This window comes from Thamnophis elegans, chromosome 8, assembly GCF_009769535.1.
Source record: "Thamnophis elegans isolate rThaEle1 chromosome 8, rThaEle1.pri, whole genome shotgun sequence".
Lineage (NCBI taxonomy): Eukaryota > Metazoa > Chordata > Lepidosauria > Squamata > Colubridae > Thamnophis > Thamnophis elegans.
This window is the reverse complement of record NC_045548.1, coordinates 35,468,825-35,492,875: the sequence shown is the minus strand read 5'-3', so window position 1 is coordinate 35,492,875 and position 24,051 is coordinate 35,468,825. Positions and strand designations below refer to the sequence as shown.

The 24,051-nt window shown below is 40.2% G+C and overlaps 1 protein-coding gene across 3 annotated transcripts in view; it reads left to right on the top strand.

Annotated features, from left to right (window-relative positions):
• NOL4 (nucleolar protein 4) overlaps positions 1-24,051 on the top strand; it is a 173,110-nt gene that overhangs the window by 123,107 nt on the left and 25,952 nt on the right. For 2 of the 3 annotated variants that reach the window (XM_032223026.1, XM_032223025.1), the window contains exons 6-7: positions 10,290-10,573; positions 16,370-16,549. In XM_032223026.1, coding sequence (XP_032078917.1) covers positions 10,290-10,573; positions 16,370-16,549 — 464 coding nt within the window. Of the gene's footprint in view, positions 1-10,289; positions 10,574-16,369; positions 16,550-17,375; positions 17,568-24,051 lie in introns of all 3 variants that reach the window. The other variant, XM_032223024.1, reaches the window with a different exon arrangement.

The following is a 24,051-nucleotide window of genomic DNA, read 5'->3' as shown; positions in this document are numbered from 1 at the left end:
CCTATATTGAAAGTGATGTCCTAGATAGCAGAATCTGAGGTACTGCCTGTGCGCAGGGAAGATGGGTGCACGCAGGTATGCCTCAGTTAGATCTATAGAACTGAGGAAATCCCTCTGCCTAATGCCTTAAGAATAGACTGTAAGGAGTACATTTTAAATTTCCTATAGCGCACAAAGCGATTTAGGCACTTTAAGTCAAGAATAGCTCTCTAGCCGCCCAAGGTTTTGGGAATCATGAAAAGAATGGAATAATAACTCTGACCTTGTTGATCTGGAGGCACAGGCTGGATAGCCATGATATCTAATAGGTGTTGAATGGCCTCCTGCATAAGCTGCCTCCGGGTCAGATTATGTGACACTGGACACAAACAGAAAAACCTCAGGGGGCTAGAGAGGAATTCGAGGGAGATCCCTTCTCTAACAATGGATTGGACCCACACATTGGAGGTGGAGAGGTCCCAACGGTCAGCAAAATATGCTAAATAGCCTTTGATGGGTGGGGAACCTGGCCAGAGCATAGTTCTGATGGTAGAAGTGGCCACCATCACCTCCACCCCCTCTAAATGGGCGCTTAGATTGCTTGCCCCTCTCCTTGCGATCAGACTGAAATCTCTGTCTTGGTGTGTAGCCACCCTGATGTTGCCTGAATCCTGAGGCTCCAAAATCGGACCCACAAAAGGAAGAGCTGTAATCTTGACCCCGAAAGGAAGTCCCGTAATCCTGGGTACAAAAGGCAGATCGTCTTGGGTAAGGAGCTGCCCTGAACATGCCTTTCCATGGAGTGGTGGGGAGAACCTTCCACTTATCTTTGTTCTCTACCAGAAAGGGATCTAGCGCAGTCCTAAAGAGAGGACCACCGGTAAAAGGTGCTGAAGCTAGGCACCATTTATGGTGTACATCAGCCTGCCATTGATGTAGCCATAACAACCTGCGTGAAGCTACAGATGAGGCAATAGCCCTAGAGGCAAAGCTGGCAGCCGACAAGGTAGCATCAGAGGAAAACTGCACGGCAGCCACCAATTTGTTAATGTCCTGGTGGGCTCTGATGTCCGCAGTAGGAATCTGCTGCTGCAAATCCTGTAACCAAAGCAGACAAGAGCAGTTAAAAAAGGAAGCGGTAGTAGCCGCTCTTATTGCCCAGGCTGCCGCCTGATGACCTTGTTGTAAAGTGAGTTTTGCCTTCTTGTCTTCCGGCTTTAAGGCATCTTTCAGAGCCCCAGGCATATTGGTGGAGGTATGCAAAGCAGTTACTAGGGCATCTATGGTAGGTGGTAGGAGCACCTGGACCATATCTCTATCTACGTTAAAGAAGGTTTTACCCATCGGACCGGAAGTGGGGGATGCCCATTGTCTCTTAACCAAGTCCACAAATATCTTAGGAGTAGGTATTGTATCTGCTTCAATGACTTGCTCAGCAAAAATAGTTTCAGCTGATATGCCTTAGAGCAGTGACGTGCGGTGAGGGATACCATTGGTGAGGCAAGAGCGCAGCAGTGGCGAGAAGCAACGTCCCCGCCGCTGTGTCCTACAGGCGTCTCTCGTTTATGATGGACGTAAATGCGAAACGCCTGTCGGACACAGTGGCGGGAGTGTTGCTTCTCGCCGCTGCCGCGCTCTGCCACCTCGCCCCCCACCTCCTATGTCCCCGCTGACATTCTTGGGAGCAGGTCGGGTGGCTGGCTGGCTGGGAGGAGAAGAGCGGTGAATCTTTGTGCCGGCCGGCCGGCCAGGCAGGGAGCAGGTCGGGTGGGGGTGAGTGGCTGGCTGGCTGGCTGGGAGAAGAGCCCACAAGGGCTCACCGCTCTTCTCCTCCTCCTCGTTGTCCTCCCCGCTCGGTGCTGGGCTGGCTGCAGAAGAAATGGCGGCTGGTGAAAGAAAAACCTCTCCAGAATCACCCTTGCACTTGCGCAGTCGCTCAAGTGCAAGACATGATTCGCTGCTCCCAGATCAGGAGGCGGGAGAATCAGTGCCTCTTTTGCATATTAAATTTTTTGCTTTTTAACTCCTCCTTAACTTTTCAAAGGCGAAAAATTCCTTAAGCAAAAGAGGCCCCGAGTTCTCTGGCCCCCTCCTAGTTAACACTGAGAGCAGACACCAAGCCACTGTGACTTGAAATCTGGTAGCAACTATGCTGGCTTTAATTAATTTTAAAAAAATATTTAAAACTCTTTCCTTTCTCTCAGGAGACTGGGGAGGCTCCGCCTCCCTTGCCTCTAGTGACTGCACGTCCCTGCCTTAGAGCATACCATAGAGCCCAGAGCGGCCACTGCCGGAAGACTTAGTTTGGAAGCCACCGAAAAAGCCATGCTGGGATGGCGGCAGCAGTGGGAGCAGAAGTGCTTTGGCTCTGCAGGGAGAGCTGGGCCATGGCATCATGAGGCTGGGAGGTGCGCAAGCGGGAGCGGAACAGCCGCTCGCACAACCCCTCTCTAGCCGTGAAGAGCACCATTCACTGGCATTTCGAAGGTGCCAAGCCATGGGAGCCAGATGGCAGCGAACAGGCGCTCATGTGGCTTGGCAATACCTCTAGGTCAGTGAATGGCGCTGTGACCATCTGGAAAGGGGGTTCACGGGGTGGCTGCTTGTGAGTGTGGTCGCTTCATGGCTGCTATGTTGCACTGCTGCGATAGCGCAACACAGCCCTTTGCCCCTGAGGCTCTTTGGGAGCCTGCTCACAAGAGAGCAGCCACCCAGCAACCCCAAAACAATAAGCCCTCCCCTGATAATAAGGCCCAAGCCATATTTTGTGGGTCAAAAGAAAATAAGACCCTGTCTTATTTTCAGGGAAACACAATACATAGCAGTGTTTTAGGTTTTTATAGTTGTACAATTGAAACATGCAAAATAGAAAATAGAATAGTTTCTTCTAGTCTATACACAAACTATGATCTTGAGTCCAAGAAAGTTTATCATAGGTGTAGGTTAAGGCAAAACAAAACAAAACTATAGATGCTTGTGATATGCTGAAACGTCATGCAGAATAAATAAAAATGTATGAAGAGATTTAAGACTTGCTTGAGGCCTGGGAGAATAGAATTCTCTAGTGACTAGGGAAATGTAACTATTGGAAAGGTGAAAGAAATAGGTTAATCCCAGTCTGCGAAGGGCCTTTGGTGCTCTCTCAGCTTGCTTGTTTTCTTGCAGATATTTCATTACCCAAACTAGATAACATCATCAGTGTTTCTGTTTCTGTAAATTTACCCTTGTCAAATGTGAAGGAGAAATAGGACAGGCTGATGTGCAGGAATTCAGAAATAACAGAGGTTTTATGACACAGCCAGGCCAGTCACTCTAATGTGACCTAGGAAATTAAATTCTTAATATCTCTCATTCCATATTAAGCAGCAAGCATCTGTGTCTATATTTTTCAGAATTTGCTGCAACAGGGAGCATCCCATCAGGGTAGCAATTGATAGGAATGGGGGAACCAAATGCAAAAGTGTGGTATAAATTAGGATTCCACTGCTGGGTCACTTTTCCAAACACACTATCATTTATTCCATGCTAAGAAGTACAACAAAGTTGATGTTGCTAAAACGAAAATGTAGGAAACATTTATACATATTGGACTGTTGAAAATTCTTTCTGAAGGAGTAAATATTGGGATTCATACAATTTGATTTATGTTTGTTTTTCCACACAACTCCTTTTCCAGTTCCTTGAAGACTTCTCCCAAGAAAATTAAAGTTGTACATTTCTATATTTATGGTTATCATTATGGAGCAACCCAGCTATTGTTCTGTCAAAATAACAACAGAGTTAAGCAATGCCTAGATAATATTGTGTGGGTTATTTAAACCCTTAGTGCAGTAATGATCCTCCATCTCTCTTGGTGGCTATACTCACCATTGTTTTTGTCAATTTTACTTTTCCAGACAACAAATTTGCATAATACAGCAAGTTGCTGAAAGCATTGCTCCAAATTACTAATGATGAATCATGTTTTCCCATTAGTGATAGCGAGTTTATAATTGTTGAACTGTATGAATTTTTGACTTTCATGAACACCTGTTGAAAAAAATGGCTAATCATTTCATAGATTCCATTTCTGACATTCATTCCCACAGGATTTTAGAAGTGTATATCATCAGTGCTAGTAAGGAATGCTGTCTGCTGTCAGTTTATATTTTAATGGCTTGTCTTGTCAGGGTTGGTGGGGGTGGTCTTAGAGATTCTTTGCTTGGGCTGTTTGCTTTTGGCTTCTTTGGCAGTTTCTTGATTGGGGTATGGCTTATTTGTTTGTTGGTCTGATATTAACATTGAAGTTAATTTATGCCGATTAAGCATAGATTAATTCATCATAGATTAACTCCAAGGTTAACATCAGACAAACTATCAAACCCCAATCAAGAAACTGCCAAAGAGCCAACAGTAAATAGCCCAACCAAAGGATCTCTAAGACCACCCCCACCAACACCAACAGAGTAAACCACCCAGAATATAAACTGACTGTCAGCCTCTGCTTTGCTGTTGCTTCGGCTGCCATGAAACGGGGAGGGAGGGCATGGTATTTGGGAGGGGTTACTCATTGTGCTGGAGGAAGGTTCTGGAGTTCAGCTGCCTGTCGGACTACGCATGAGTAGGAGATTCCCGCCAGGACTAACGGCGCCGACATTCCATCTTCGTGATGCCTTTTGAAATTATCTCACACCTGACACTTGGGAGAATTATGATTGGACTGTAACTGTGATGCCAAGGGGTGGGGAATGGGCTATTCTATATATTAATCGCTTTCGCGCCTAAATAATCAGACTTCACTTCGCTATGCCTTTAATCATTTATAATTAGTAAAAGTACACTTGATTTCTACTCATGGGGTCTCGTGGTCTTCTTTCCTAATTATCTAATGGAGAGGATCTGACAGTGACAGCAAACAACATTCCTTACTAGCACTGATGATATTACCTAGTTTGGGTAATGAAATGACTGCAAGAAAACAAGCAAGCTCAGAGAACACCAAGGACCCCTCATTTCAACCCAAAGCTACAAATATTCCCCTTTATCAGTATCTTAACGTTTATACAATCAGCATGTAATCAATGCAGATGTACAAGCATATGATCCCACACTGAAGTTTTGGATACTTTTTAAGGAGGGCTGCAGAAGGATTGCGCTCAATGTGCTACATCATTGTAGATAATCTTCTCAAAATCTGGTTGATTTAGGGAGAGCTACAGCTAAGACATCAGTTGTAAAAGTGCACAAATATTAATCATTGCAGCTATCATTTGCAATGATAAGAGTACATCAGAATAATAGTGCAAATGGCCTAGAGGCCTTCTCTTTTTTAACAGCAAAGCTCAGGCAGGGCACTGTCAATATTGTCAACAGACAACATGGGGAATTGCATATTGCATTGAGACAACCATGCAGATCCATCAGATGTATAATTGGACCATTTTAATTTGTTCTCCACCTCTGCAGAAGTTGTGGTTTGTAGGATATAACATAACACGGAGGAATGTATAATATTTTTAAAAGGAGCTATATTGCATTTAAAATAAAATCCACTCAGAGTGGGGCCAGTATCTGTGTAAACAATACTCTAATATATCTGTCAAATGTATTTCCAATTTATTAATCATCCTTAGCAAAATGAATAGATAATCTCAGGCTGAGGTAAATTTAGGATAATTATATTTTAGACGAAGAACCCATAGTCCTGGTTGAAGATTGATACAGCCTCCCTGTAATCTTTTCAACGAATGTCAGTAGTCCCACTGTTAGAATGTGTTGTCATGGCAACAACATCTCTTACTTCACACAGGAAAAATTAGCTCTTGCTGTGCAGTGGAGAAACATAAAGGGAGTCAAGCTAATCCCAGGGTGAAATGTAAGAAAAAGGTTGGACTTCGCCAAGGGGATGCTGTATCAGCAATGCTAGAATTGACCTGCCACCGATTCTGATATTTAAGTTAAATACCAGAATTTACAGTAAGTGACAGCTCCTCCAGAGTGGGTTATTGGCTCAGAGCTTTCTAAGGCTTGTTGAAGAATGTCCCATATCCACAAATGACATTAGGCAGCTCTGTGTGGTATATCTGTATCTTCACTAGTTTAGATGTCAAGCTTTATTTAATACAGAAGCTGTGGGAAATATTGTCTCAAGCTAACCATCAAAGACTATATACCTTTAAGATTTATTTACGGGTTTATTAAAAGCCATGACATTGAGGCTGAAAAGGAAGTTAGGAAATCTGGAGAAATGAAAACTGTTCTGCAGCTTATAAAAACATTGAGGAATCCATGCAAGTTTAGACATTATTTTATTGTTGATATATGTACTTCATTTAGAACTCTCAAGAAAATAAGAGGCCAAGTAGATTGTAAGAAAAAAATAGAATAACAAGCTCATGTGTGATGCCTTTCTAATGCAGTGCAGTACAGTATGTAAAACATAAACACATCTTTCCATTATGTAAGCAACTGGAAGGAAATTACATATTTTCCATAATTTTTCAAACTTATGTTTAAGCAGTCTATTTCACAATCTATAGAAAACAATCCATTTCGCATTCAATCATAAACCATATAGCAAGCTTTGAAAAGAATGGGGAAAAATTGCAAGCATAAAGTACTAAGCTTTATGCAAGCTTTTAGTGCAAGTCACATTGAAAAGGGATATGCTCGTGGATTATCCTGATGAGGTTTGCATAATGGTGTGTAAATCTGTTTTTGTGGCAAAATATGTATGAGATATAAAATAAATATTGTACTTCAGAGCTCTATGTTGATCTTCCTGGTAACAAAAAACACAATTTAAATTTCTTCTTGTAGAATTGAATAAAGATAGTGAACTGAAAATGAAGTTAGTTTTTTAGCTATCATATTTTACCAAACACGGAACACACGTGTTGACTCCAGTGACTGGGGCGTGGCAGCATCTGTCCTTTTATCTCCAAACCTCCTCCCACAAGCCCCAGCTGCATACTGAATTTTGTATCCTGAAAAAGCTCTCATCATAACTGCTGAGTCACAACACTATCCCCCACTGCAGGGCCCTTTCCCTGGGGTCCGATGGTTGGGATGTCGTGTCCCCAAGATGACCCGCACTCATTTCCCTTGTTGCCTTTTTCATGAATTCCAAACCTCTGGAGGCATAACTCCCTTGAATGGGAACTCTTTCGGTATCCGGTGGCCACCATGTTTCCTTCCGCCCTTCCTGGCGTCAACACCCCATCCAGGGACATCCACCCTCCACAAGCCCGACTCACCACCCCTCCTACCATCGGAGGTTGATGGCAGCTCTACCGACTGTGGCCAAGCTTTCACTCCCTGTCTAGGGTCCTCCACTCTCTGCAAGGCTGACCCACCAACTCCCTTTCCATCAGAGGTTGACGGCAGCTCTACCAACTTCGGCCGAGCCTTAACTCCCTGTTTAGGGTCCTCCACCCTGTGCAAGGCTGACCCACCAGCCCCCTTTCCGTCAGAGGTTGTTGGCATCTCTACCGACTTTGGCCGAGCCACCACGCAATCCCCTCCCACAGAGCCCTTCCCCCAGTTTCGATGTTCAGGGTTCAGCCCAGAAGGGTTGGTGACGGCCCCCCCAGAACACGGTTCAAGACCCCGGCACACCACCGGGAACCCAGAGACAAAGTCCAGTGCTGCGGGAACCGTAGTCGACAAAGACTAGAATCTCGGTGGAGTTCTCTTTGTAGACCTGGCCCAATGACACTGGGCACATGACTGCATGCACCTCCATATGTCATCTTTCAGATGGGGCCACCAAAATTGACAGGAGGCCAGGCACAACGTCCGAACAAACCCCCAATGTCTTGATGCAGACAGGCAATGAATCTGCGAGAGTACCTGTCGACGAATGTGCCTGCGGGAACATAGAGCCAGCCCTGACACTTCAAAAGATCCCCTTCCAAAGTCCATGGTGACGCCGGCCTCACTTCTGCCTTTTTTCGCTCCACCCAGTCGTCACCCCGTTGCACATCCCGTACCAGAGACTGCATGCTGCCGGGATGACAAACGGCAGTGCAGGTTGCAATGGGTAGAACAGCCCGAGGTGGAAGCGAGTTTGCAGGGTTGGAGTTCTTTACTTTACTCGGCAGGGCATCCGCCCTGGGACTCCACACCCCCCGAATGCATGCTACCTTGTGCGAATGGGGTATCACGGCCACACCAACGTGCTGATTGTCCAACTTGATCGTGTGTTGCTGAGGGATGGCTGCAGTCCTCGCAACCCTACTGTTCTTCTTGGGGCAACTCCCTGCCAAGTGTCCAAGATCCCCGCAGTAAAAACACAACCCCTCAGCACGTCTTCTGTCCATCTCTGTCCGTGACACCCGAGGTCGGACAGCACCCAACTCCATGGGCTCCTCCCAGTCCACTGCAGTCTCTTTCTGAACTGGCATGCTGGTGGTTTCCTGGAATACCCGGCGAGGCCTTCGCCTCTGCAGCCGGGCGTCTATCCGGAGACATAGATGGACCAATGTGTCCAACGTCGGTGGCCTGTCGCCAGTTCATCCTGCAAGGCCTCAGACAATCCATCTTGGAACGTGTCCATTAAAGCAGGTTCATTCCATGTGGAATCTTGGCTACGTAGCCTGAATTCAGACACATATTCTTGCAATGACCCAATACCCTGCTGCAAGGATTTCAAACTTCTGGCAGCAGTTTCCCCTTTTATCGGATCTTCAAACATTCGTTTGAAATGCTGGCAGAAGCCCTGAAAGTCATCCAGCAGAGGGCTCTGTTGCACTAACAAGGGCATGGCCCAACGGGCAGTCATGCCTGAGAGCAAACTTATCATGAATCCCACCTTCGTCTGGTCAGTGGGAAAGTCCTCCGCTCTCAAGCTAATAAACAGCTGGCATTGTCCCAGAAACGCATTAAACATTGCCAAACTTCCCTCATATTTATCTGGCAGGGCAATTGGGCACTTCCTCCTTGGCCGGGGGGGGGGCGGTCTTGCAGCTCTCTGCAACTTCTGAATTTGATCTGACAACATTGCTATCTGTTGTGCCATTAATCTACTGTCCGCCATGAGCTGCTCCATACTGACTGAGATTAAGGCTGGAGTCAATCTGTTCTGACCCCCCCCCCCTTGACGGCTCGTTAACAAACGCAGGCAGACAAACTTAAAAGGACTTCTGTCTTTATCAGTTTTCAGTTCAAACTGGATTCGAGCCCAGAAAATAACATAAACATAAATCTCTGATAAGAATTCAAAACAAAACTCTTACAAGCAATATGCACTTCTTCCGAAGTCTTCACGGATCAGTTTACAAGAAACACCAAAGCACTTGTCCAAGGGAAACAGGCATAAATCACGATTAGTAATCAAACAATATTTTACCAAACACGGAACACACGAAGGAACGTTGACTCCAGCGACTGGGGCGTGGCAGCATCTGTCCTTTTATCTCCAAACCTCCTCCCACAAGCCCCAGCTGCATACTGAATTTTGTATCCTGAAAAAGCTCTCAGCAGAACTGCTGAATCACCACACTGAATTTTGTATCCTGAAAAAGCTCTCAGCAGAACTGCTGAGTCACAACACTTATGCATATGTATAAAAATGTATAACCAGAGAATATAAATCTATATGGGAAGTACTGTCTCTGAATGTCAAATAAAAGCATATTTAAAATATTATAAGCAATATTAATAAACCTTTTTAAAATTGCTTTGCAATTTTATATCGGTGCACAATGTAGTAGGATATAAATTTTAAATTGCTTAATATTGTTTTAACAGTAAAGGAAAACTAACCTCTCACTGATATGTACATTTTGTTTATTTTTTCCTGCAATAATAAATTAATTAGGCAATAAAATAAATTATTAATAATATATATGGTATTACTAATGTCACTGCAGAGCGACTCAGTGAAGGCAGGTGTTATTATTTCACACACACAAAATTATTAATTTTAGGAACATCCTATCAATCATTATTCTGGATTTAGCTTATCAAGTGCCATTGCCAAAATCAGTTCATAATATTGGTTGGTTGAATTTACCACAATATGTCCATTTCATAGATTGTTGCGAGCTATCCTTGGTACTCTCGAAATACTGGAATAATGATATACCAGCATTATAGGAGTAACACACACACACACACACACACACACACACACACACACACACAAGAAGAAACAGACATCGCTATCTATCTTTCTATCATCACACTACATGCATAACATTCTGGCTATAGTGCAGGTGAAAAAACAAGCAAAGTAACACTGAATATTCTGTGGAAGTAGAAAATGGTGTATTTATTTGAATGCCTGGCATGGCACTAAGCACCTGTAATTTCATGTTTTTTTTTTGTAGATGATTCAGCTGCAGAGAGTTTTAATGGCAATGAGACTGCAGGACGCAGCTCTAACACTTCAGGTGGAACACACTGCAGGGAAGTTGCAGAAGCCAATAGTAATGGTAAAACAACTCTGGAGTTAGATGAACAGCCTCTGAACCTGAGTGACAGTCCCTTTTCTGCTCAGCTTACTTCAGAATACAGGTTAGATGACCCAAACAGTGACGGAAAGAGCAAGTACAAGAACATACTAGCATCTGATCTTAAGTTGGAGCAAGAGGCAAAAGAAAATGGAAGCAAGGTAAGATGCTTCCATGTTCATACATTATTTCTAGAACAGACACTCTTGAAATTTGTTTTAAAATTTTAATATACAAGTTTTAATTGTTGAAGTTTGGTCATTAACAAGTTGTCTTTGTGGGCTTCATCATCCCTAAACATATATTTGCTGATATTCTTAAAGGCTTCTAATAGATAAATGCTAAATTGGCAGAAACATAATAAGTCCGACAATTTTATCTTTAGTAATGCTTTCCACAGTATATAATCTACACAATTCATTGAATTCCTTTTTATGCATTGGCATTGGCCATTTCCAGAATCTCTGGCAAAATCAGCCAATCTTAGAAAGGCGTAAAACACTTCCTTTTGAAATTCTCAATAATCCAATGATTATTTTTCAATTTGTCAGGAAGTCTTCAGTTTGCCTCTAACTCTGAAAATTTGCATTAGTCTCATTTCCTGATAATCTCAGTTTAGGGATAAATTATCTGCCAAATTTTATACTGTGGAGATATAAATAATTAATTCAGATTTACCTGCAATCTTCAGCAAAGTTGTACAGCAAAGTAAATATTTTTCTTGGCGGTTTATAATCCCATATAATTCTATGCTTTTTCTTTCCTCTCCCATGCTTGTTGGGGTTTGGATTCTGGTGAGAATATATACAAGTCACATGCACCAACAATGTCCAATTGTTGGTTTCAGCAACCCTAACCATAATGGTGATAAAATTGGGCACTGCACAGAATTTTTATCTGCTGATAATTCTGCTAACTCCATCATTTGGGGTCATCTAAAATTCAGTGTCATATTTCTTTTGTAAAAGCATAGTAGAGTTGATGTTTCTAGTTCCTGTGATTCGGAGCGTGCAGTTTCAATTATAAAAGTTATAAGCCAGTATAGTTGAAGATGCCAGGTTAGTGTAGACTGATCTTGTTCTATATGTTTAAGATTTTCTTTTGAGAAATTAGTAAGTATTTTAGTAGAAAATATTAAATGTGTAAATATACGAAGTTTTTTTTCCATCTTTGACAACTCAATTATAGTATGTTGTCAGGGGCCTATAATACAATCTTTTTAGTACTGGATAAGAAAGTTTAGTCCCACAACTTACATTTCCAGATGTTTTAATCCACTTTAGTTTTGAGGCTTTTCCTAGAACTTTTTTTATTTAATTATTGATATTTACTGTATTTTTTGGAGAATAAGACGCACTGGAGTATGAGACGCACCAAGGTTTTGAAGAGGCAAATTTTTAAAAAAGTAGGTAGGTAGACAGAGGGAGAGAGAAATACAGTAGGTAGGTAGGGAGACAGAGAGAGTAGGTAGGTAGGTAGGTAGGTAGGTAGAAGGATAGAGAGAAATACAGTAGGTAGGTAGGGAGAGAGGGAGGGTAGGTAGGTAGGTAGAGGGATAAAGAGAGAGAGAGGGAGAGAGAGAGAGAGAGAGAGAGAGAGAGAGAAATACAGTAAGTAGGTAGGGAGAGCGAGAGAGAGAGTAGGTAGGTGTTGTGACTCAGCAGAAGTCTCCTGTGAGTCTTTTCGGGATGCAAGATTAACAGTGCAGCTGGGGCTCTTTAGTGGCGTCTTCTGGTGATAAAAGAACGGATGGTGCCACGTCCTGGTTGCAGGAGTCAACGTTCATTCATTCGTTCAACGTTCATTGATTCGTTCATCATTCATCGGTCGTGGTTTGTTTGTGAGAGACACTTGGAGAAGTGATTGGCTTTCTGTAACGCTGATTCAAGGAGACACTTGGAGAAGTGAATTGCTTTGTAAGAGTTTTGTTTTGCATTCTGTTATCTTCTGGTCAGAGACTTTATTTATGTTATTTTTGGGCTCGCAGCCAGTCAGAGCCGAGGACTGATAAAGTTCTTTCCTTTTAAGTTTGCCTGTCATCTGTTAACGAGCGAAGAAGGGGGGACAGAACAGGTAGGTAGGTAGATGTTTCCAGGTGTATTTATCCATGTGCTGGAGAAGGAAATCGCTGAGAACCTGCAGCACCTAGGACTTGTTTCTGCTGGCACAGCACTTGATCAATGTAATTATCATCAACCACTCTAACTAAAGAGCTTTCCGAAAGGAATTTTTTTTTTTTTTGCACTCTGCAAACCTCCCCCAAACGGCCCATTTTTCATGAAAACAGGCCCGCTTTTTTCAAATAAAAGGCATGAATAGCCTTAGGGAGGGCTTGCAGAGTGCTCCTGGAGGGGCTGCCCCCCCCAAAACAAGCAAAAAACAGCCCATTTTTCATCAAAAATAATTGCATGCATTGCCTTATGGAGGCTTATAGAGTGCTGCTGGGGGCTGGGGGGGGGCAAAAAATGGCCCATTTTGTTGCTCATTTCTGCCCTCCCCAGCCCCCAGGAGCTCTCTGAAAGCCTCCATAAGGCTATGCACAGCCATTTTGGTGAAGGGGCGGGGCTTCTGGAGGCAAAAAAATGCTGTATTCACACACCCAGATTTTCAGCCTCCTTTTTGAGGAAAAAAAGTGTGTTTTATAATCTGAAAAATACGGTAATAGTTCCATTGTGTTAAAATTTTAAATTGTACATTATTCTGAAACCCAACAGTATGAAAGATGGTTTTAATAATAAACAAGTATAAAAGAAAAATGACATTATTATTAACAATAATGATAATAAGTATGGCAAAAGAAAGTGAGGATGGTACCAATTGCAATAGGTGCCCTGGGTACAATCCCAAAACAACTGCAGCACCACTTAAACACCATTGGCATTGACAAAATCACCACCAGATAACTGCAAAAGGCGACTTTACTTGGAACAGTTTATATCCTACCACAATCCCTTTAACACCATCAAATAACAACATATGCCCAATCCAGGCCCTTGGGAAAGACACAATAAGTGAATAAAAATGCCAAATCAAGTTTAAATTTATTTATTTATTTATTTATTTATTTAATTTGTATGCTGCCCACTCTCAAAGAGACTCAGGGCGGCTTACAGGTAAAAAAGGGAGAGGGGGGGAGATACAAAAAAATAAAAAAACAACATTAAAAATTCAACAACATTCATAACTTAGGATGGGGCTGGATACATCAACAGCCCCAGGCCTGCCGGAACAGCCAGATCTTAGTCGCTTTGCGGAAGGCCGGAAGGGTAGTAAGGGTCCGGATCTCAATGGGAAGATCGTTCCATAGGGCCGGAGCAGCTACAGAGAAGGCCCTCCCCCAAGGAGTCGCCAGCCGACATTGACCAGCAGATAGAATCCGGAGGAGGCCCAATCTGTGCGACCTTATAGGTCTCTGGGAGGTAACTGGCAGGAGGCGGTCTCTCAGGTAGCCAGGTCCGATACCATGTAGGGCTTTAAAAGTAATGACTAGCACCTTGAAACGTGTCCGGAGACCAATGGGAAGCCAGTGCATCTCGCGGAGGATAGGTGTAACGTGGGTGTATCTAGGTACACCCACAATCGCTCGCGCGGCTGCATTCTGGACTAACTGAAGTCTTCGAACATTCTTTGGGGCAGCCCCATGTAGAGCGTGTTACAGTAATCCAGTCTTGAGGTGAAGAGGGCATGAGTGACCATCCAAAGGGCCTCCCGGTCCAGATAGGGTCGCAATTGGTGCACCAGGCGAACCTGGGCAAAGGCCCCCCTGGTCACAGCCGACAGATGATGTTCTAGTGTCAGCTGCAGATCCAGGAGGACCCCCAAATTGCGAACCCTCTCTGAGGGGCGTATAATTTCACCCCCCAGGCTAAGAGATGGAATAGCTGGACCATCCTTGGGAGGGAGCATCAATAGCCACTCGGTCTTGTCCGGATTGAGTGCAAGCTTGTTCGTTCCCATCCAGACCCTAACAGCCTCCAGGCACTGGCACATCATTTCTACCGCTTCGCTGTATCTGGCTGACTGTGCAACCTACCACAATAATGCAATTGCAACCAAAAGTCTCTCTAAATAAATAAATGGACAAGAAACCAATATTTTGTAAGGGGGAGGGGGGTCCTGCAGATTTTGCAAGTAATAAAACTGCAGAAGTGACAAATTCCTATGAAAGTGCTGTGGGATGGAGTACTTCCAGAACATTAGATGTAATTCTAGAAGAGAGTTGGGTAGTTCTTTAATATCCCTAATGTTCCTTCCTGCCATACACACACACACACACACACACACACACACACACACACACACACACACACATCTGGCTTTTGTGCTTTAAAGCATGAACTCACAACCTCTTGGTTCCTAGGCCAGTATCTTTATTGCTAAACCGAACTAGCTTATGCAAGAAAGTGGAACAGCACCTTCAGGAATATGTGCATGTTTTCTCTCTAACTTTTAATAGAGAAAGTAGTGAAGACCCAGTCATTATAGTGTAGTCACAGCTCTTTTTATTTCTTCTCTTAAGCTACTGCCAACATTTCTATAGAACTTTCTACATATGAACATATCTCAAGTCTCCAAAACTAATTCCTACTACAGAACCAAAAAAATAATCCTAATGTCTCTCAGGACACACCAGTCATTCTGGGTCGGGCATGACCTAAATCAAGGGTACTTTTTTATTTCTTGTTTTTCTTAACTGAAGAAACAATTTATTCAGGTCACTTCCATTGCACCCCTCAAGCTCTGATGATCCTTTATGTTTGATCTCTACTGGAGAGCAGTTTCTGGCCAGTCAATTAGGCCCAGCCATGTCTACTGCAGGGAGGCCAAGTGGAGGCAAACGAGTAAAGCAGTATCATGCTGCTGTGATGCAAGTTCCATTCCTTTCTACGTGAATTGTGATATCACATACAAGTACCAAATAGGCTCAGCTTATAGCACAATGATGTTTTTGACTTTTGATAAAAGCATTATATACTGTGGATGACTTTTCCTACTATCTCCATGATCTCATCATGTTCCAAGATGCTGTAACTGGGGGAGGGGGAGACAGTCAGCAATCTGCCAACACTTCAGACATTCAATGTTCTTTTCCCCCTAAACTTCCCATATTTTTGTTTTATGTAAGCAAAGCAGAAGTGAAAGGAGTATTTTAAGCCTATTTTGGCTTTAGGAATATATGAATTTTTTCAAAGCATTTTATTTCTCTCCCTTTCTTTTATGTAATATGGCAGCCACCCAAGTCTATGGTTATCTAGTGAAATTCTCTGGATAAGAGAGGCAATTTACATAATATATATGGGAAAAAAGGGGGAAACAAGGGGAAAGCTGAAAATGAAAAGTTGTTTCTTATAATACAGTACAATTCTTAAATATCTATATCTAAACTGCAGTACATATAAACTGTGTAAGTTATGCACAGAACAGATATATATTATTTGAACATATTTTTGAGGCAAGATTAGTTATTTGTAGTAAAAAATCTCTAGAAGCTTTCTCAATTATTAAAGATAGTAATTTGCCTCAGTTTGGATTTGATACAATGGTAGAACAAGAGCATTCCATTAATTCTTACACATTCAATTTAGCTTTATGTCCAGTAAAGTCACTTGGCTTGTTCATGTCTTATAAAATTAATGCAATGAGTAATTTATGCATTTATAAATGTGTGCTATATGCATGTTAAATTATGTGTGTATTTATTGATGATTAAGAAAAATAGTGCACATTCTGGCAGAGAGAGGTTCTCTGAAGATGGGCTCCAGTACGAGTCCAAAAGCTTGGATGACTAAATCTATTGGAACTCTAAACCCAGTGACCAACCCAGATTGGATCCTGCAGCATAAAGAAAAGTATATATATATAATATCTATTCTTCTTCTTTCTTCTCCTTCCCTTCCAAAGCAAGGCAGATGCTTTCCTCAAGCAGGTTTCTTAAAATGAAATTTCTTTCATTCTAGTCACCTGCCCATAGTTATTCAAGCTATGATTCTGGCAAAAATGAAAACATGGACAGAGGTGCTGAAGATCTCTCCCTGAACCGGGGAGAAGAAGATGATGATGAGCATGATGATCATGAAGATACTGAAAAAGTCAATGAATCTGATGGGGTTGAAGCTGAGCGCCTGAAAGCTTTTAATGTGAGTTATGATTCTTCTTATGGCCTTTGACATTTTATTTAGTTTTTTATCTATGATTTGGGTCATATGTATATGGGTTAATGTGAGAATTAAACAGATGTATTTTTTTAAAAAAATATGCAAGGGAATGTCTCCCTTTTTTACTGACGATACATAAAGGCTGCAATCCTATACCCACTTGCCTGGGAGTAAGCCTGACTGCACTGAATGGAACTTACTTCTGAATAGACATGTATAGGATTGTACTTAGATAGGATTTTCAATGAGATACCAAGTTCATCTAATTTAGCTATTTAATCATCATCTAAAGGAGAAATTTCAGCTTTGTATTGTGCATGTGTATGTATGTGTGTGTATGTCTGTCCAGCAAATGAAGGCAGTAGGAAGGGAGCTTCTAGGTTGTTGATTCCACTGGTCAGCTATTTTCTATTATTTTTCAAATTTTATATAATTTTGCATGACAATACACACACCATAAAATGTTCACAACAGGGGAAGAATAAGAGATAAGGGTTCTACAGACCAATAAAGCAATTCTAGCACATTGTTAATAAGAGACATGAAATGGTGCTTATTTTTACAATCTATGTTTTATTTTCCTCATGATTTCTATACACTATAATCTAATCTTTTCTTGTCTTTTGTCAGCCCTTAAATAAAATCCTTGGTTGCTTAACATTTCTGGCTTTCCATCACAAAGCTCTTCACTGTGTTTTTAAAAATAAATAAATTAAAAAAACAGTCTTCCTATCTGTAACTCAGACAGGAAGCTTAGAAACCAAGTACCCCTCCAAATCCTTCTCCTCTGTCTCCCTCTTATCAACAGATGTTTGTCAGGCTGTTTGTAGATGAAAACTTGGACCGAATGGTCCCAATTTCTAAGCAGCCCAAAGAAAAGATCCAGGCTATCATTGACTCATGCAGGCGACAATTCCCTGAATATCAAGAGCGTGCCAGAAAGCGCATACGTACTTACCTCAAGTCCTGCAGGCGGATGAAAAGGAGTGGTTTTGAGATGGTGAGTTTTGATTTAAAACCCAGCCCTAGTTTTCATCAAAACCCCCATATGTAAATCCATGACACTATTTTGTTTCCATCTTAGTGTCTCCTTTTATTTGTTTTTTTGGTACTGTCAGGTCAGAGGTTTTTCTCCTCCTTTCATCCCCTTTTCTTTGTACAATGCACTTGAAATGCTTTGCCAAATAAAGCACACATTTATGTCTAATATAAATTTATCAAAATGGAGGAGCACCACAAGATATAAAGGAAGAAGAAACACATAAAAACAAGTTTCCTTCATCTTTTTATTATTCTAACATTTATATGACAGAATGCTTAGGTAATCTGTTTCGTAAATTAATTAATTTAGTATGCATATACTTGCCTATGCTTAATTAATGATTGTCCTTTAAGGTTGTCCTGCTTCAAAAATCATTTGGAAGAAGTGTTTGAACCTTGTGTGAGCACAATAATTCTCATTAAGGTACACAGAATTTTCTCAGGGTTCTGTGTGGCCTGAAAAAAGATGTTGCTGGTTTAATAAATTAAAACAAAGTTTTTCGTGTGACTGAAATATATGCTGTAATAAGTAGTACAGAGCTACTGTGCTTGTGCAAGATCTAAATCGTGTTGAAGCAAGCACAACCCTTTAAGGTGCTGTGATTTTTCATTTAGATAAAACATATTTTAAAGTATACTTACCAATTTATTTATAAGTTTAAATAAAACAGAGAGCCTTTTTCAATCTGTCAGATTTCTTGGAAAAAGAGATATATAAAATATAAATGAATGTTGGATAGTGGCTGTAAATGAACCATGCTTTTATTTAAATGTCTCATTGAAATTAAATACCAAAACACATTTTATATGACATAGAAGGACAAAAGAAAAGCCCTGATGAAATTATTATTGTTAGCACTTCTATCAAAAGACCAAAAATTCAAACTCCAAATTCTTCCCTTCCCTGCTTTATTCCAAATGCCATTTTTATTTCAAATGCAATTTTAAGAAATACATGAAACTTCCTTCCTTCCCTTTTCTTCCCTTCCTTCCTTCCTTCCTTCCTTCTCTCCATTTCAGAACTTCAGATGATTATGTTCAAAATAAAGGAACACATCTGCTAAAATTATTAGCTTAGGAAAAGAAATAAAACAAAATATTACTACAACCAATTGCATTTGTATCATACACATTTCATACATTGGTACAGCTTTTCACAAAAAGTAATGGCTAGTTATAAACAAAGGAAACAAGATATTAAGGGTGATGAAAAAGTATATGTTCAATCACATGCCAAAATATTATATATATATATATGTTTTCGTAGATTTTCATGGGTGTAGGTATGCTGGTGTTGTATTTGGGTCTTTTCCCATGTAAGATTGAGATTGTCTTGGCAACGTTTCGGCAAGGTCTGACTCGCCATCTTCAGGCTGGGTTTTGGGTTTAAAGCCCAATATATATATTGAGATATATAGTAATTTGAAATAATGGCAAGTGCATTTAGAAAATATAATATTGTACTTTTACTTTTATTTGGTTTAAGTTATTTAATAGAATAAAAATATTTGTGCAATTGTCTGATTTTGGTAACTTTCCTGTCTTCTTTGGACAAATTTTATGTAACTTGTTTCATGTTCTACTAATACATGGTCTCAAAAGTGTTGCATATTCATAATTTTTGTAAGTCATACTGACTGTTATATATTCTAAGAAAATGCAGGCATTCTTACATGCAAATAAATAGGTAGATGAAGTATTGGTAATGCTCCAGCATTAACAAGAGTTAGATAGCTTGTACAATTGAAAGTATCAGGCTTTATAAATTAGAAAGCATGGAAATAGATTGAAGGAGGTTGGGATAACAGTTGACAAAGGAATGCTTATCACCTAGGCAGGGATGTCAAACTCGGGTCACCACAGTGGTGTCACGTGACATATTGGGACTTTTTCTCCCTTTGCCCTAAACCAGATGTGGGTGTGGGCGTGGTCAGCACATGACACATCCGGCCCATGGGCTGGGAGTTTGACAGCCCTGACCTAGGCTGATCTCTAAAGCTAAACAGCATCAAACCTGATTAGAACTTGGATGAAAGATATTGTTGCTCTTTGCAAGAAGTGACTACTTCCTGCTGAACAAGCAGAGTTTGTTGCAGAATCTGGAGGAAAATAAGACTGCCATTGTCTAGGGATAAAGCTCAGTGAAGAAGTGGATTAATTCAAGTTTGGAGGGGAAATTTAGGAGGAATATACACAACAGATTTTCTTTCCTAACTTGGCCTTAGGTAATTGGCTAACTTGAGAGACCAGGCAAGGAACAAAAGTAAGTCTTTCTTCTGGTGAAACTTTTCTAAATCTTTATTTTCAACTAACAAAGGTGTGTGTATGTAGGTTTGTGTGTGTGTGTGTGTACTGCAGTGGTGGGTTTCAAAAAATTTTGGAACCTCTTCTGTAGGTGTGGCCTGCTTTCCACATGTATGTGTGTGTGTGTGTGTCTGTCTGTCTGTCTGTCTGTCTGTCTTTGGTTATTCGGGTTTTCTCCTGCGTAAAATTGGAAGTGTCTTGGCGACGTTTCGACGAAGTCTCATTCGTCATCTTCAGGCTTGTTTGCTCGGCTTGGTGCTTCCAGGAGCAATGTGAGATCTCGGCTGTTTCTTCCTTTTAACTGCCAGTGGGGGTTTGAACTGATTGGGTGGGAGCTTGGCTGTGTTCTGATTGGGTGGAGGTGTGTTCTGATTGGTTGGGGGTTTGTGTTTCATGTAAGGATAGGAGGGGTTTAAAGTGGCTAATATTGCAGTTGCGGTCTGGCTTCTGATCCTTGGTCGTGCCTCATTATCAGTGTGGGTTTTTGTGAATGTGGGTCTGGTGTCATTCCTCATGTTAGGGACTCATTTGTCAATAAGGGCAGGCTTCCAAACGGCTGGCAGGCGGGAGGTATCGTCCCACCTGTTCATGCTGTGTGGGCGTTTTTCTATCTCGATGGCTTCTCTGATTATTCTGTTGTTAAAATGTTCAGCCTTGGCAATAGTTCTGGTATTTTTAAAGTCAATTTTATGTCCTGTGGCTTTAAGGTGTTGGACCAGGGAAGAAGTTGGTTCCTCTTTTCTAATTGCGTTCTTGTGTTCTTCAATGCGTGCACTTATTCTTCTAGTATGTATATATATATGTATATATATACATACATACACATACATACATACATACAGATACACACACACACGCACACACTTTATAAATGTTTCAACTTCATTTTTTTCTAGTTATCATTTTTTTTCTAATCCTGCCATTCAGACAGAGTATTTGCTACGCAAGATAAACAGATATACCAATAATATTTATCCTTGTTTCTATCTTATTCTGAATCAGACTGTTTCTCTAGATTCCTTTATTGTTCACTATTTTCCCAGGAGAAAACTCAGGTGTTCTGCCCTACCTATTAGCCTTAATAGAAGAATAGAAGATTTTTACTCTTTATGAGAATAAAAATAGAAAGTGAAAAATCTGGGTTAATATTAAATATTAAGAAGACAAAGTTAATGTCAACCAACATACCTAGTGAATTTACAGTTGACAGGGAAGTAAGAATGGTAGCTGGTTTCATTTTCTTTAGCTAAATTATAAAGATTAACAATGTGCTGGAGAAATAAGGAGAAAAATAATCTAAGGCAGGAAGAGATAAGATCCTAAAGGATAAGCATATTTCTTTGACCACAAAGATCTGAATAGCTAAAGCAATAATCTTTTCAAGAGTATTAGCTATGAAGTATAACCCTTGAAATAGAGAGCGAGAAATAAGATAAGCACAAATATAGTTGCTAAGAATATCACAGGATACAAGAACAAATAAAAACTCCCTTGGGCTGACAATTAGAAATTTAAAAAGCATGTATGTGGACATTTGGTGTGAGTATAGGAAAATGACAATACTTCACACATTTGAGGGGAATAGAAGCGGAAGACTTCTATTTCCCTTAATACATTATCTGACATATGTGGATGTTATCACATAAATCATGGGAAAATCCTTGGAAGAATACAGATGAGGTTGAGGTTGAGATGGTGAACATTTGTTATGAAGTCACAAGGAGTCAAGCCTGACTAGATGTCATCTCACTAATTTAAGAAGCAGAAGGGAAGATTAATCTGTCTCAGCAGTCATGACTTGCTAGTAACATGTCTGTATTTCTGGCTGAGAATAATCTTGCGTATACAGTATTTGCAGCAGATATAAAGTAAAGGATTGGAATGAGGACTACTGACACTTTTAACCCACAAGGGCAGAAATGTGGTAATGCTTGTGTTAATTTTCTTAAAGTGAATGAAACACACTTACTATTAACAGGTTTAATTTATATTGTAGGACTCCTTTCCTAAATTTTGATAGAAGTATTTGTATGATGAGAATATGAAAAAAAAATTAACAAAATTTCATAGAAATAGAAATTTATACCCAAAGCTCTAAATAAATCTCATTTTATTTAAAAGGACTACAAGGAATATCTAGTTTTTGATTAATTGAAAACTGAGTTAAAATAATCATTTCTTCCTTTCACAATATTGTCCATTCAGTTTATGAAATATCAGCTTTGTACGAACACCTGTCTCATGAAAAAATAACCAAAATTGATTAGAAAATCCGAAATATATATCTCAAGGGCTACATGTGTTACATTGCTTAGTTTTTGCCCTGCCAAATTGTGTATGCATTTACTTTTGCATGTAGCCTTCCCCATTTCACTGTGACAGGAATAAATTGGGTCACAAGTTGGTATTATGTATATTCATGCAGCTGGTGTGTGTGTATGTGTCTTTCTAATTAGCCAGAAAGTTGTTGCATCTTTTCATTCTCTGATTACAATTTTTCTGGAAATTGGAAAATTATTGTTGCTTTACAACCATGTAGAACATAAGATAAATGCGCTAAACCTGCTATCTGGAGCTAATTTTGTCCAAAGGTTTCCCCTTTCAAAATGTTCGGCTGAGGTTGCCCTCCTTCATTTTGCTAATAATTACTTACTGATGTTTTTCTTCTTCTTAATTCATGTGCAACATGAATAAAAAAACACAGAAACTGCTATCAAATGCAATGTGCAAGGATCAAAATGATAACATCAATATATGTCAATTTGCTAAGGGAATGAGACAACATTAAAGTAAAACAATATCGGGACATCCAACAGAGTGCAGTGCTGTTCTTAGTTCGTAATGAAAATGCTGTTCAAATATGCACATTATGTTCATTTGAATTGCATGTCTCTTATAATGAATATTTCAAATACATGCCACCACTATTCTCAGGATACACTTTGCAGTCTTAATTCTATAGCAGGATGTTGGTGAGTAGTTTTGATTCTGTTCAGATATTATGATTTAATAATATCTTTTTTTAGACATTTGAAATTTAACTATGTATAAATTAACAGCTCCATGTCCCACTACCAGAATTACTGAACACTTTGATACTAAAGAATAAAGTAAGTCATATATTTAGAACACATTTAAAGGATATATGTGAGAGAAACATGTGATTTAAAAGGCTGAGCTGATAGAACATAAACATATTTGCCTTCTAACCTGAAAATATACTTTATATATTTTTTATAAATGTACCTATTTTGTGTACATTCAAGTAAAAATATGGCACACATAAGGTTTCATTTTTAAACCTGGTTTTATAAGTATTGGACATGGAACAATCACTGCCTTAAATGTAATTATTGTAATCTAATCTAAACCTGTGCCCTTTCTTTTACGTTTGGGAAAAATATTGTAGATATTTATTACAATTGTATAATATATATTTGTATAATGAATATTATAATTAATTAATTATAATTATAATTATTATATTATTACATTTGTGTCTCTGTGTGTTCATAAATCTCTACATTTGACTATAAGTAATATATTTACTAGTGTAAGATTTTGGATATTATTACTGGTCCGATAATATATGCAATTTTTGAAAATTTAAAGGATTTTTGATAGAATATTGTACTTCTGCAGTATTGGTAGAGAACAGAACAATGAGAGCAGGTTTTTTTTTTCTATTCTCATTGACTCTGCTTAAAATAATTGCTTCCCTGTAGCCACTTGCAATGTGCAAAGGATATCTATGACAGGTAACGTTACTTCAGGGATGTACAGTCACTGGAGGCAGGGGAGGCGGGGCCTCACCAGTCTCATGAGGAAAAGGAAAGAATTTTTAAAATAATTAAAAAGGCCAAGGTAGTTGCTGCCAGACTCCAAGTCACAGTGACTCTGAGTCTGCTTAGTGCTAACTGTAGGGGGAGGCGAGAGAACTATGGGCCTCCTTTGCATAAGGAATTTTTCACCTTTTAAGAGTTAAGCAAGGGTTAAAAAGCGAAAAATTCCTTATGCAAATGAGGCACGTAATTCTCTCGCCTCCTCCTGCAGAGGGCACTTTGTTTAGAGGCTTTTAAAAAACATTTAAGCAGAGTCATCCACGTTGTGACTCTAGCAGCAACTATCCTAGCCTGCCT